Here is a 15,796-nt window from a genome sequence, read left to right as displayed (position 1 = left end):
TCATCCTAAATCTAGAAAAAAAATATCAAAAATCACGACAATATAACCTCAAATTAAACCCCGCTAGATGTTAATCCTTTTGTGCAGACGTAACTTATCAGGGCACCATATTTCAGTCGAGGGTATACAACCCGATAAAACAAAGGTGTTCAGCCAAAATATCCACAACCACAAAGTACTGATGTAGCGTTTCCTGAACGGTCTTGGCTTTTTTTCATGCAACTAAAACTTGGCCAATCCTGTTAGCGTGCAACTCTCGACTGTTTTATTTTTCCGAAATTAATTCTACAAGCTAATTCTTCTACCTTCAAATTTCTGGGGAGGGGCTTGGAGTTATTCTGCTATATCTTCCGATAAATAATTATGCGCCGAGTAATCAAAAAATGTCCCGTATGTGTTGAACTGCCACGAACCGAGTGGAAACTTGAGATTTGTTTCACTCGCACAAAAATAACGAAATTGATGTCAGTAAAAAAATGTAGACTCGGTAACAACATAAGTTGAACAAAAATATAATTAGAGAAGTGTTCGATTTTCGACAAGGGTGATGCACTTTTGGAACTTGACGACAAAGCGCAAGTGAGCTTTAATGAAATATGAAGAATGGTTTGGCGAGGTATTCTCCAAGCATCTCTGCATACATATATATGGAGGAATTAGGGTCGCTTCACTGACGATGTCAGACAATTTATCGCATTTTGTAATAATTACAGAAGATTCATCTCAGCTCCATTGAATGCTTTGCTGAAAAAGAAAGCAGTTTTTAATCGGACTGAAGAATGCCAAAATTCATTTGAAACATTGAAACGGGAACTTTTAAGCCCTTAAATACAACAACATTTTGAAAAAAAATTATCCTAAGTACAGATGATTCTAAGATTGCATGTGGCGCTGTACTTAAGCAAGAACATTATTACCAATAGCTTATGCCAGTAGAAAATTTACAAAAGGCGAAAGCAATAAATCAACAATAGAACAAAAACTAGCGATACAGCGATACATTGGGCAATTACATACTTTAGGACGGACGGACGGAAATTTACAGTGAAGACAGACCAAAATCCATTAGTACATTTATTTTCGATGAAAAATCCATCATCTAAGCTCACAGGTATGAAACTTGATTTGGAGGAATTTAATTTTGATATTAAACACGTGCAGGGGAAAGAAAATGTCGAGCCTGACGCTCTTTCACGTGTCGAGATCAATCTTGTAGACCTTAAAACAATGTCAATTTTACCAGTACAAACCAGATCTACGACCAAAGATAAATCACAAGCTCAAGTTGATGAACCCACAGGTAATAAGGCTGATCACCTTAGAGCCTATGATTCTTTTAACAATATAGATGCTTTTGATATACCTAAAGTAACATTTGAACTAAGTATCACTGAAATTAATATCTACATCAAAAATAAAAACCTGAAAAGAATTTTTGCTCGAACGCAATATTATACTATTAGGTGTACCGGTAAGTTTCTTCGGTTTTACAACAGATGGCGTAACTTGATTATTATTCCAGTGAATCAAATTTCCAGACATTCGTTGGAAAAACGTTTGAAGATGAAAAATTGGAGGCTTTACTCGATCAAGATCCGTCACAAACGCAACAAGAACTTGCAGATACACTTGGAGTAGCTCAGCAAACCATATCCGATCGTTTAAAAACAATGGGAATGATCAAAAAGATAGTACATTGGTTGCCGTGTGAATTAAAGCCACGAGATGTTGAACGCCGTGATGAAAAGTGGATCCATTACGACAATTCTAAACGTAGGGCAACAGGTGGATACCCCGGCTAAAACCGAATGAAACCATTACGGGGGACCTCTACCGACGACAATTGATACGTTTGAGCCGTGCACTGAACTAAAAACGGCCACATTACGAGTAAAGACACGATGAAGTTATTTTGCAGCACGACAATGCTCGGCCGTATGTCGCGAAACCGATCAAAACATACTTGGAAACGCTGAAGTGGGAGGTCCTATCCCGCCGTATTCTCCAGACATTGCTCCGTTCGATTACTACCTTTTTCGATCGATGCAACATGGCCTGGTTGACCAGCACTTCTCCAATTTTGCTGAAGCCAAAATTTGGATCGATTCGTGGTTAGTCGACAATCCGGCCGATTATTTCCGCAAAGGGATCCGTGAATTGCCAGAAAAAAAGGAAAAGTTGTACCAGCGATGGACAATATTGAATATATTCGGTTGGGGGAAAAGAAATGTCGTATATTGTCAATATATGGCAATGGGATGTCCTATTGCACCCACCGTATAGTCCGGACCTGGCTCCGAGTGATTATCATCTATTCCGATCCATGCAAAACGCTCTTGGTGATACTAAGTTGGCCTCAAAAGAGGCTTGCGAAAACTGGCTGTTTGAGTTTTTTGCAAATAAGGAAGGGGGTTTTATAAGGGGGGATAATTTTAAGTATGTTAAATAAAGCGTCAAATTTCGATCAGAAATACAACATTTCTTTTTCCCCAACCCTATATATTAAATTTGTAACCATTGCACAATGTTCCAGGAGATGCATTTAAGTGGAAATTAGCATTTAGAGCTCGACAGTTATTCTCTAGACAAAAATGTTACATATGATAGAGCGCTCATATTTATGTTATCAAAAATAGGGTGATCAAAATTGTCGATAAAATACAAAATATAACTTTCTTATTTTTAAAGATAGAGGTAAACATAGTTCAACAATGTTGTAGTCCCAGTTATTTGAGACATCTTTGTAGAACAAATTGCACCCGTGGCCGAATGGTTTGCGTCTCACAATTCGTCAGAGAAATTCCTTCGACTTGCACTGTGGTCACGCGTATTCTAGAGCTTGCCCCTCGGAATACATTCAAGGCGTGTTATTTGGCTTAAGAAATCTCAACTAAGTATTAATAAATGACGCTACTTAATGCATACGTTGAGACGGCAAAAGTTCCACAGGGAACGTTAACGTCATTTAAGAAGAAGAAGATGTAGAACAAAGTTTTTTTTCTATCTCTTGAGATAACCGATATAGTGCCTTTTTTCTAAGTTACGTTAGGGTCACCATGAAAACAACTGATTTCTTGCTCTAACTTTTATATTTCAAATTCTACATACAAACTGTCTTCGAAAGTCTTTTAGAACTTACTAATACAACAGATATTTAGATATTTAAATTCAAACACAGAATTTTACGCGAACACATATATTTGACCGATTCTGTTGTCCGTATATTTCTGTCTCTGAATCGGTTCTATTCTCTATTACTGCACACAATCAGCTGTTCTGTCTGTCTCTAGCGAAAGAGCGATGCAAAGCAATCCAAAAACCTTACTCTCCCGAGAGACCTAATTAATGTTGTTTCGCTGTTGTGGATCTCGTTTACTCGGGATGCTCAAAATTTACTCTCGGCGCAAACACATATGTTTGTCATTCTTTTTGGGGCAAACATAAAAAATGTTTGTTGACGGAATTTGGAAGAACAAACTTCACTCTATATAATGTGTGATTTCCAAAACTATGTTATTTTTCGTGTTTGAGTAAATTAAAATTGAAATCATGAGTTTTTGGATTAAAACCCATCAATAACTTTAAGCAGGATTAAGATATTGACAAATTCTATTTCGCAAAATGTTGGTATTGATAAGCTCTGAAAATCGTATGAAGACAGTTTTGATGTAGAATTTTAAATATAAAAGTTAGAGTGAAGAAAAACCGTTGTTTCATGGTTACCCAATGTCCTGGAAAAAAGGTAATGAAGATGGTCGAGTTTCGAGCGACATAGCATGCGCTGCCATAACTATTTCGCAAATAGTGACGTCAGTCGTTGTGTTTATATTTGATTGCCCACCGCATCCATGTAAAAATGCTATTTTCAGGAAGTAAATTATCAATTATAAACGTACATTTTTGTAGAGCTCCCACTGAATACGAGGCTAATGTGATAGCGTGGAGTGAATATTTGTGAAATCACGTCGAAAAAGACAGATAAAGGTGATATTTACAAGTGAATTTTCACTCCCCCACGTTCATAGAAACAAACGAAGTTTCATTATTTTACCGTTAAGAAATTGATGTTTCGAAGGCTCTCAGTGTCGGTGTGTATGTTGTGAGATAAGAATCGCCAATTAATCAAAATTTCAGTGATAATGTTACTGCTTTCGAGAACTAAGCATACGACTGCTCTCTAGACCTTTTTACCACATGAATAATCGAAATAAGCCACGATATAAATGTCTTCTGTTAAAAAACAACCAGTTTAATAATTCATAAGAATTTTGGCTCAAATGATCATGCAACCGTGAGTACTTTCAACATTGTTTTGTTTCTTTGTCGATGAAATAAAATATCTAACTTTCTTATCTTTATAGGTACAGTTAAACATAGTTTGACAATGTTGTAGCATCAGTTATTTTAAACAACTTTGTAGAACAAAACATTTTTCTATCTTCTAAAATAATGGAATTAGCGCTTTTTTCTAAGTTGCATTGGGGTGACCATGAAAAAACGGGTTTTGTTGCTTTAACATTTATATTTCAAATTCTACATCAAAACTGTCTTCGTACGACTTTTAGAGCTTATCAACACCAACATTTTGCGATGCAGAACTTGTCAATATCTTAATCCTACTCAAAATTATTGTTTTTTTACCCAAAAATTCATGACTTCAATTTTAATTTACTCAAACATCACACATCATGTATAGTAAAATATGCTCTTTCAAATGCCGCCAATAAAATTTGTTTATGTTTGCCCAGAAAGAATGACAAACAATTGAAGAGAGCGTATTTTTTGGGAAGAAATATTGATATATTAATATTATATATATATTGAGTGAAGTTGAGATATTGAAAAGTTCTGCATCTCAAAATGTTTGTATCAGTAAGCGCTAAAAGTCTTTCGAAGACAGTTTGCATGTAGAATTTAAATTATAAAAGTTAGAGCAAAAAACACGTTTTTTTTCACGATGACCCTAACGTAACTTAGAAAAAAGGCGCTATATCGATTATTTGAGTAGATAGAAAAAAAACTTTGTTCTACAAAGATGCCTGAAATAACTGGGACTAGAACTTTGTCGAATTATGTGTACCTCTATCTATAAAGATAGATATAAAGAAAGTTATATTTTGTATTTCATCGACAAGTTTGGTCACTCTTTTTTTGATAACATAAAAATGAGCGCTCTATCATAAGTAACAACTTTGTCTAAGATAGTTTTTGTCTAGAGAATAACTGTCGAGCTCTAAATGCTAATTTCCACTAAGAGCATCACAATGCACAATTACCGGGAATTGTGCATTGTTGCAGAATTAAAGCATTAATTTTTGAAAAAAAAAAACCAAGAAACTTACCGGTACTCCTATAACAAAGGTATGATAAATTATAACCATTATGACCATGATAACCATATGCATACAACTTATAAACGAAATGGCCGAAACAATGAACCTAAAGAAAATTGCGATCAGTGGAAAGGATCCAATATTTAACATCCCTCCCGGGATTGGAACCATGAATGGAATAGAAACGTTTAAAAAAGCATGCAATGATAATTTAAGTGACGTCCAGGGTTACCATATCTACAGAATAATCTGTATTTATACAGATTTTTCAGTCTTTTTGAAACCAAGAATCTGTAGATACAGATTACAGATTTTTTAGGGTTCCATACGGATTTACAGATATTTCAAAATAACGATTCAATATTAGTTATGGCTTGATCACAATAATATTTTTTCCAACTCACCAATTTTATTCATATAATATTCGAATCAGTTTGAATGAGAGTCATTTTGGCATTCATGTGTAGCGTGTAATACTGCTTTCTCATGTTCATTCTAATGCGAAAAGATGCCGAAGTCTGTGTCATCAGCTAGCTTTACAATAAATAAATATCACTGTTTATCTTTTTTCTACCAAAGCACGAATTTTAGCATGCGAATTTTAACGTGGACACCATCAACATCGTCAAATTCATAATAACTATGCCAACCAATGATACTAGAGCTAAGCTTTTCGCTTTTCGCTCATCATCAGAAGAGAACGGCTGATCAGATTCGAGTCGTCTATATATTGTTGTGTCTGTCTCCACTTTAATTAGAATGATAGAATGCTTTGAAGAATATTTAATAAAAGGAAAATAAAAAAAAATAGGCTACGCATATGTACAGTAAAACCTGTTTTTGTGCGGTTTTTTTTGTGAGATTTTTTTTTGTACGGTATATGAAGAGAAGCATATTTGACGAAGTTATCGTCCATTTAGTTTTTTTCGATTGTTTATATGCATTTCAGTACGAAAAAAGCATATTTGCGTCTCAATTGTCCACTTCTGAAATCATTCCTCTCCTCCCATCAAATGCTCTAAGCTTTTCTAAGTTTTTGCATGACATGATTTCTAACAGCATCACGTTTCGGCATGCAACTAAAGGCACAAAACAGCCATGCGCAACCGAATAGGCAAACTGTCCCATCGCAAAGCAGGGAAACAAAAGGAAATTGAACGGTGAACGGTGTGAATTTAAGTTATTTTCTTGGAGGAAGCTTTTTTTATGCGGTTCCTATCTACCGCACAGAAATTTTTTTTTTCAAAATGTGTACCGAACACGATTTTTCAAAGCTACTGGTGAAGTTTCACACGATTTTGTTTATGCGATTTTTTTTGTGCGGTCCCTATGCCCCGCACAAAACAAGTTTTGCCTGTACTGCAATCAAAAGTTAAATCGATAAAAAATGATTACGCATTTGTTCTACAATGATAAGTTTTCCGATTGGAGTTAACTTATTCAATTGGAATTAATTTTGGCGACAATGATATTTATGTTTCGCCATTTTATAAATATTATTGGGTTTTTAGGTGGAAAATGAGAATGATTAACAAAAATGTGGTTATCAAATTCGAGTAAAGATTGTCCGATTTGAACTGAGATCCCTCCGTCCAATGTAACGGTGAGAAAAATTGTATTTTTCTAATATTTTGAAAGAAAAAAGAACAAAATCGAAAAAATAAGAGCAATTTGAAACTGCTCTCGAGCTTGGTAATCTGATAGAGTTAATATTTAAAATTATAGATTGATATTTGTTTTCCATTATAGAATTTTAGACTTTAAAATTCATTCGTGTCTAGCAGTGACAAGTACCAATTGAAATATTGATCAATTCATTTTCAAGCCAATTCAAGCCACGAGCGTTCGCTTTCTGAAAGAACGTGAATGTACAGAAGTATTCATATCAAAACATCAATTTTGGGCAGGACAAAGTTAGCCGGGTCAGCTAAATGAACTTATACATTTAACCCTTTGGTTTTGAATGGTCTTAAGTTTCGACATGTATGTCGTACTGGTCGCAATTATTTTTACTTGAAGAAGCAGTGATGTTTAACTTGGTAAGATAAATGTAAACTCTTATCAGAAGTTTACTATTTAGTAAACAATGTTTTTATGTTTATGATTAAAAAATATTTGCTATAATTCTTTTTCGCGTGATATCTGTCGCATGTATCATCGAGATCATTTGTTTGTCGTTTTTCGCCTTTCATTTTTCTGTTTGAACATACAAAACAATGCTCTTTGCATCTATACAGTGCCGAAATACATGGAGTTTTTCATCAATCCTTTCCCCGAGGCCGGATGACAACTTTTGTGTATACTGAGTACCGTATTCGTGAATAAGTTCTCAAGACATAAAAATCCGTTTAGAGAAAGTGTGTGAACTGATAAATTGTTGCATAAATCATAATATAAGTATACTTCTTTGCTGTGGTGGCTGAGAGCAGACAAATGACCGCTAAGAGTTAATACAGATTTCGATACAGATTTTCTGAGGAAAAACACAGATAAAAAGATTTTTTGAGACCAAAAACACAGATTTTATTATGGCAACCCTGGTGACACTATGATAATTTGAAAGCTAAAGTGCTGAAGGATGAGAACGAATTACTACAATCAGTTAAAAAGAAAACCACAATACCAATAGATCAAAAATTCTCAACAGCATATCACCCAGAAACTATAGGAGCCCTCGAACGAAGCCATCGTTGTTTGAATGGATGTCTTAGACAATTCATTAACCAACAACATGATGGATTCATGGCTACAATTTTTTACCATTTTCTACAACACTACGCCGCATACACAACATTCTTTTTCAAAATATTCCATGATGGTTCGAGCTCTTTAAGGCTGCATAACTCGAGAACTAATCAAGTAAATGGAACCAAATTTGGCATGTGGAGGTTTCAGGGCGCAAGAAATATTTCTATAGTTCTTCGATTTTGAGGGACAATAAATGTTTCTATGATGGTTCGACACTCTTCAATCCCTCTCTAAGGGGGCAACTTCCTGCATTACTCGAGAACTAATGAAGCAAATGGAGCCAAACTTTTTTTTATCCCATTTATTTATTTAAGGCTCATTAGCATTTTTTAGCTGTAACAGAGCCGAATTTTAATCGTGTACATGTCACATGGTTATCATATATCTATAATTAGCACATTACACAGTTGCCATTCGCCAGTATTCCTTCTATACCATTACATGTGGTACATTCACACAGTAGCCATTTAGGCGTAAGAGTATTATTTCTGTTCTTCCATTATCCAGTGGGACCACCGGACAGCGGAGACAGTTGATTGATCATTGTTGAGTTATTTATAGAACAGCAGCCCGATGTGTCTTGCAGAGCTGAGCAGTTGTATGGATAAATCGATCTTATTTCGACCGTGGATCGATCACCATCGCTGATGATTGTTGCGTGGACGAAGTTATTCTGTAACAACACAAAGATGGTCAATAAGGGCCCTGAGTTTTGAACTCACGATCGATCGCTTACTAAGCGAACGCGCAACCAATGTGGCTACGGAGACCCCCGGAGCCAAACTTGACATGTGAGGGTATTTGGGTACGAGAAGTGTTTCTTTGATGGTTTGACATACCTCCTTCCACTGGAAGGAGAAAGATTTCAACCAACCATATTAACAACTAAACAAGGTAATTGAAAATTTCTTGAAAAACTCTGAAGAAAAATAGGGAAAAATAGGTTGAACTGAATCCCCAAATGTTCTACAATTACTTCGTGATACGCGTTTTTAGTCCATTTGATGTTTGCGCTAACGAAATTGATCTTTGTTCGAAAGTGGAAATGGATTTTCAGGTAAAACAACGCACTGCTAAATCTTCTAACTATATAAACAAAAATGAATCGCCAAATGTGTTGATAAGCGCAAAACTCGAGAAAGGAATAGTCCGATTTGAGCTGTCTTCATTCTACAATATATTCTGTATCAAACATGTATGCAAACATGTAACGGAGAAACATTATTTGCAAGTGATTGAAGAATCTTGAGCAAGAATTGTGTCTTACAATAACTTTATATTATAATGATGAGTTTAGGTAGAATTACTAGGAAATTTATAGTAAAAGAATATTGTAAAGAGTCTATTAGAAGATCAATCAATGAATAGTTCTTCGATTGGATCCACGAACGTTCGCTTAGTAAGGAAACGTGAATGTTTGAAAGTATTTATATCCATTTTGGAAGTTTGCAGGGTCGGCTAGTCAATAATAAAAAATCAAGAACTGATGGTGAATTGGTTACTCTACGTCCTAATCAAATATTGTTCATAAGTGAAGTTAGTCATATGATAATTAAAATATGATTTTTTTGATAATCGTCCTGAAATTGCAGAACCAAATAAAGTTCGTACTCTTAACCGCAAAAAAAACAATCACCAGAGTTGGCAACACGGATTCGCGCAATTAACACGCACTGAGAAGATACGTTTGGTAGCTGCATCATGCTGATTCTGGGCGTGAATTACCAATGTGAGAATTTTGCCCCCTGGACGCGTGGGCGTGTGGGTTATCCCTACCGACAGGGGACGACAAAAAAATTTCAATGCACTCTATGCTGCCAAAGCCAAGTACGACTGGAATAATTGGAACACATGGGCGCTGCACGTCTCAGCCGAAACGACCACCGAGCGAGCTTTGGTTTTGTTAATTTCAGGAAATTTATGCATTTATTTATTAGATCCAATAGCGCTGCTCTGAGCGCTCACCGCCGCCCCTCCGATGGGTCACGCAAATATGTGTGTAGCTCTGATAAATGGAATGCTGGGAAGCTTTGAAGACTCGACTCGATCAATGATGCAGGGAGGGCTCAAATCGTGTTGACAATTTAATTAGAGCGCCAAGGAAATGAACGACCATTTCTGCCGATCATTGGCTCTCTGGTGTTGAGTGGAGATTGGATTTCCTCTCCCGAGGCAGAGCCAGCATCGGTGATCGGTGCAGTTAATGTGTTATGCTAATTAAGCTTTTCGGAGGGATTGACATATCTTGTCGAGTTCCGCGAGCGCTCGATTAGAGAAAGACAGCGAGGAGAGAAAGAGCGTGCGCGAAGCATTTTCCAACCTTGAAGTAAAAAAAACATTCCAAGACCGTTCAAGGGGGCGATACTTCAAAGCAAATTGTTCAATTAAAAACATTCGTCCCGTGCAGCTTTGGATTCCCATTGTGCGCTGTTCGGTCGCCGTCGGATCGGCTCTGGGCTCATTCCCATCATCTTAATTACTCTCCTTAGTTGATTATTTTCTTTAGTTCTTTCATTCGTTTGTCCGCCATTTTCGCCGTCTCAAATCGTTCATCCGCATCTTGTTCCATTCGTGTTGTTCAATTTACAACCGACTCGAATTGCAGAACTCCAAACGTGGGAAAAAGAATAAATCCTATGTTTACAATTCAATTAATTGAACCCCGGTTTTTGGTCCCTTCTTTACATTCTACAAAAGTTGCTCCGGGTTGTAAAAAAATCTCGTAATGAGCCGCCCCTAACCACCACCGGGGTACGGCCTTAAGCCGCGAACGATAATCATAAATCACCCAACGCTCTCGTGCAGGTGTCAATTCAATTACAGGACTTTAATTAAGGCGGTTTCCACTTACCTCTGAAAAATCTCGCTGGGACATTTTCACTGCTGCTGCTGCTGCTGCTGCTGCTGCTGCTGTTGAGTCTCAGTTGCATCGATTCCCCACAAACACGTACCGTTGTTGCATTATTTCCCTCATTTGGTCGTTTTCGTCTCACAAAAAAAAAAGAATCACATATTTTTGCTCACTGCCCAAAACGAGATAACAAAAACACAGATTCACAATTTATGATTCCTTTTTTATATTTTGCACCGTTTTACCGAACAAAGCGCATAACTTCGCATGTGCAATAAAACTTAATTGATTTTACCCCGTCAATTCTTTTTTGACCCACTCACCCACTCCGGAGGGCAGAACGAAGCGAATAAATCTCTTCTTCCGCTTGTAGTTTACAGCCCTTGCCCTTACCGCCACCAGAGCTGCTTTTTTTCGGCGGTCAACGATTGGATTAAATTAAATTTTCACAGCTTTGCCAGCAAAGGCAACAACAACAACAGCAACCACCAGCACCATCACTACTTACTACGTTCTGACGAACTGCGGTAATAATGATCATCATTTTCGCTAGATTACATTTTGTGTGTGTGTGTGTGTGTGTGTGTGTTTCAGAAAATGCCTCTTGTGGTTATGTCCAATCAGTTCAGCGAGAATCGTCCCCGGCCGGTGTGTCCCCTGGGGGGAATGGGAATCTGGAAGTGGACGGAAAAGAAGTCGAGAAAAGTTAAATTACATACTAAATTTCATACATTGTGAAGAGAAAGGCGCGGGAATTAATGAAGATGAGTTCTCCTCTGGGGTGTGAAAAAATAAGTTATCTCTTAAATTCAATTCGGCAAAATGTGTGCAGAAGAAGTGCATTTGCTCTTTTCGAGGGGAATGAACTAAATCATTGCCCGGTGCGGTAATTGTTCCCCATTTCCTTCCAACTGAAAATATTGTTTTTACTTGTGATATTTGTGTATCACACAAATTTTTTAAGAAAATTATTTCATGAGAAATCTTTAAATCAGAACACGTGAATCGACTAGATGATAAAATGTTAAGTCGCTACAAAAGTCCTAAGCGTATGCGTGATAATGTTTGCACCATCGTACAAATAGGTTCCCGTTTCATCTGAACATACAATACTTTGGTTTTCTTGGCATGCACGTAAGCTATAATTCATATCATAATAGGCTGCGAGTAAAAGGAGCTGATATCTTTAGTATGACCGTTGCACCATGATGAAGTGGCAGCGTATTCGTGATTTGTCCCACGGGCAAATGTCGAAAAAAAAAACATTTCAATCGTCGTGAGAGTGTCCCAGCGGACCTTGAAAACGGTCTTAGACCGAGAAAAGAAAAGACAACTATCAGCCAAAGTGGCCATAGGTCGTTCAGAGTCAGCTCGGATTCCGAGGGTTATCGCTACCATCAAAAGAATGAATCCGGCGACTCCAGTGCGTTCAATGAGGAAAATGGCAAATTAACACGAGATTAGCGACATTACGGCACGAAAGATCGTAAAGGAAGAATGTGGGGCGAAATCGAGGGCAGGGAAAAAAAATCCCATGATATCCAACCGTATCCGGGAGCTACGACTCGAACATTGTAAGAAAATCTTGAACTTCATCAAGCGAAAAAATCCGGTAATTCTTCTGTTCATCAACGAGAGCATATTTATCGTCGATCCCGTATAAAATTCCAGCAACGATCGCTATATTAGTTCTCTCTTGATATAATATATGCCAAAAGCTTACTAATGGGTCATATTTTATTTTCTGAAAAGGTTTGAAAAGAATCGTTCAATAACATAAAAATTTAAAAAATCACTTAATTTCAATGCAGTCTATATTTGTAAATCATCATCACCGATTTATTACATTAAATGAGCGTAAAAATGACAGAAAATGTCATGACTCACAAATACTGGTAAGCATTTGTATAATATATATGCTACGGAAATATGAGATTAATGCGAGCGAGCGAAACAAGAAACACGGTTCATATAAGCACGCATTACTTGGCCATGGCCCAGACCGTGATGGATATAGATCTCCTTTATGCTGGAAAGTGTTTTTTAGGAGTAAAAATAGTAGTTTGTAATGATTAACAATTTGTAATGAGATGTAATATTATCACGTTCCTCCCCAACAGCGTCATTAGCTATGTGGATAGCGTGATCGTGTAAAACAGTCTTGCATTCCAGCCGGCCTTGGTTCGATTCCCGTTGACGTCGTTTGGACTTTTTTTTGGGTGCAATCTCAACGGTTAGACTATAAAGTAAACTTTGTAGGACTTTCGCCAAAAATTTCACTAATTTAGATGTTCCACTAATTATTAAAATCCACTAATTTAGATGTTCCGCTACTATATACTGTATTAAATTTTTTCATCTTTCAAATGAAAGCAACAAAGTCGTCTTCCGTAGCGTACTTTTTAGTGTAGAACCAGTTTGAGGCAACAGCGTTCGAAACAAAAAAAAAGTTCTATAACTCTGCATTGTTGAAATTCGAACATATGCGTAAAAGGATTTTTTCCATCAAATATGATCGTCTATCACCTTATGAGAAAGTATGGATAAATTTATTTTTTCCATGTGCGAAAGGTGTTTTCTGACTTTAAGGGGATGAATCAAAAATCAAATTCTTCTTTCATATTGAAAAAAACGAAAAATACATGCATAAAAAACGAAGGTATCGAGGTTTCGATTATATCTATACAGTGAAAAGAGACTGAGACTGTATATAACCGAGTTCGCCCTGTATATGTTCTAACTACTTCAATATAATTTGAACCAGTAGTTACCCAAATAATGATTTCTGCGTTTCCGAAATGATCAGAACTTTTCACTTCATATGAACAAAGATTTCATCGCTTGAGACACTTATGCGATTATTCTAATAACATGAGACATTTATGTAAACAGTAGTTCTGATACTTATGAACAATCTTTTCCATCACACCAAAGTTTTACAATGGCTAAGTTCTGCTGTTATGATTTTTGTCCCACATTCCTATGCATTCAACGCACTGTGTGTTGTTTTGTGAGGGTGACCACTTTGTTTGACACTGAGTACCGTTATCTATTACTCATGGAAGCACCGTATTGATTCGTGAACAGGTTCACTAGACATCAAGCTTCGTTTAGGAAAAGCATAAACTGATGCTTGGTTGAGTGAAATATAAGATAAGCATGGTTTCTTACTGTGGTGGCTGAGAGCAGAAAGACGACCCGAAAGAGTTAATACTTAGTTGAGATTTCTTAAAACAAATAACACGCCTTGAATGTATTCTGAGGAGCAAACTCTAGAATACGCGTGACTAGTCCAAATGTAGGACAACGTAAATGAGTATTCAAGTAAGTTAGGCTATGAGTGTTCAGTAGATTGTAAGTATTAAAATAACAAAAACCTCAAAAAATTCAATCGTATAATGAAAAGTAATGGAAAATAGTAAGAATGTCAAGAATGAACAGCTGTATGCTTAAGGGGGTGTTCTAGAGTAGAGACACGCCGTTCTGGTTATCTGAAACAAACAAATCGAACAGATTCTGAATCAGTAAAGATGCCGCTATCGCATGAACCTCGGACAGGTCAAAAACACCTTTTTTGGCAAAATGGCGGCTGTTTGAAAAACAAAATGCGGTTTAAAACGTTTTTTCTTACGTTTCCCGATTTTTCAAAAATAGTAAAATTTAAAAAAACATTATTTTTTAGAGGTTCGTGCGATTGAGAGATGCCTGCAGATAGTATCCGCATAAATTCTACATGAATCGGTTCAGTAGAACTTGAGATATGGTGTACGCCAGTTTGAAAAAACTAGTTTCGAGAAAAACGCGTTTGAAGTTCATTGTTATGGTCGAACCAGGTTAGATACCGCATCACCAAAATGACTCTAACTCGGTAAATAATAGGATTTCCGATAAGTCCTTTTTAGGGTATATACTTGAATGCTTAAATCACAGAAATATGAAGGAAAAAAATTGATTTTTTCAAATTTCTAGACTAAAATGCTGCCTTAAGGGGGAGCCCCGGTCTGAAAAAACGAAAAAATCGAATTTTTGTTTTTTGCCTTTTTGTGAGACTTATGCCCTTAAAATGGTTGTACTAAAAGGATATTTCTATATTTGATTTCGTTGGAAAGTTGCAGCCAAAAGTATGAAATCACCTCGAGGGATATAGTATTGCTGTATGAATTTTTAAACTCGATTTTCTCGAAACCATGTTTATTCTATTGGTGGAATCGATATCTCAGGATCTACTCGACCGATTTGGCTGAATTTTTCATCAGCATGTAAAAATGGATTATCTAAAGCGTTACATAGCCGTTTTTAATATTTAATTTTTTCGTTTTTTTTTTCGTTTTTTTATGAGAAATAACTCATTTTTAACAAAAATGGCCGCCATTTTGACAATTTTTCGAATTTTCAAAAACCCGTATGTAACGCTTTAGGTATTGTCCTAAGGTTTCAAAATATTCATTAGAATTTTCTCTACGACACCCCGTTGCTTCAGAAACGATACCACCAGCAAGATACATATTTTCAGACAGTATCTACGCATCCAGCTGTCAACAGTGTCATTATTCGTGCACACAAAACATGGAAAATATCAATCATAGTTTGAGCTCAGTCGGTTCCGTACTTTTCCAGTTTTTAACGCGCACACAAACGAACAGAAAACTTTTATATATATAGAGATAGATGAGGGGAATCGATAAATTTTAAATCACTTCGAAACACAATTTCAGTTCATGATTTTGCCAAACACGTGGAAAAGAGATGTTTCCTTCACATAGAACACATATTAATGACCGAATAGTCGATTTTCATTAGAAGCTCAATTTCAGAAACGCACTCTGGTCATATATAAAATCATTTTTCTTCCAATTTTCCAATT

The 15,796-nt window shown here is 36.4% G+C and overlaps 1 protein-coding gene across 5 annotated transcripts in view; it reads right to left on the bottom strand.

The window, feature by feature from the left end:
- LOC129773633 (tetratricopeptide repeat protein 28) overlaps window positions 1-15,796 on the bottom strand; it is a 472,791-nt gene that overhangs the window by 328,195 nt on the left and 128,800 nt on the right. For all 5 annotated transcript variants that reach the window (XM_055777276.1, XM_055777274.1, XM_055777277.1 and 2 more), the window contains one exon: window positions 10,933-11,606. In XM_055777276.1, coding sequence (XP_055633251.1) covers window positions 10,933-10,956 — 24 coding nt within the window. In that variant the 5' untranslated portion in view covers window positions 10,957-11,606. The remainder of the gene's footprint in view (window positions 1-10,932; window positions 11,607-15,796) is intronic.

The sequence above is a fragment of the Toxorhynchites rutilus genome, chromosome 3, assembly GCF_029784135.1.
Source record: "Toxorhynchites rutilus septentrionalis strain SRP chromosome 3, ASM2978413v1, whole genome shotgun sequence".
Taxonomy (NCBI): Eukaryota; Metazoa; Arthropoda; class Insecta; order Diptera; family Culicidae; genus Toxorhynchites; species Toxorhynchites rutilus.
Note: the sequence above shows the minus strand (reverse complement) of the source record. Positions and strands in the feature narration are given on the sequence as shown.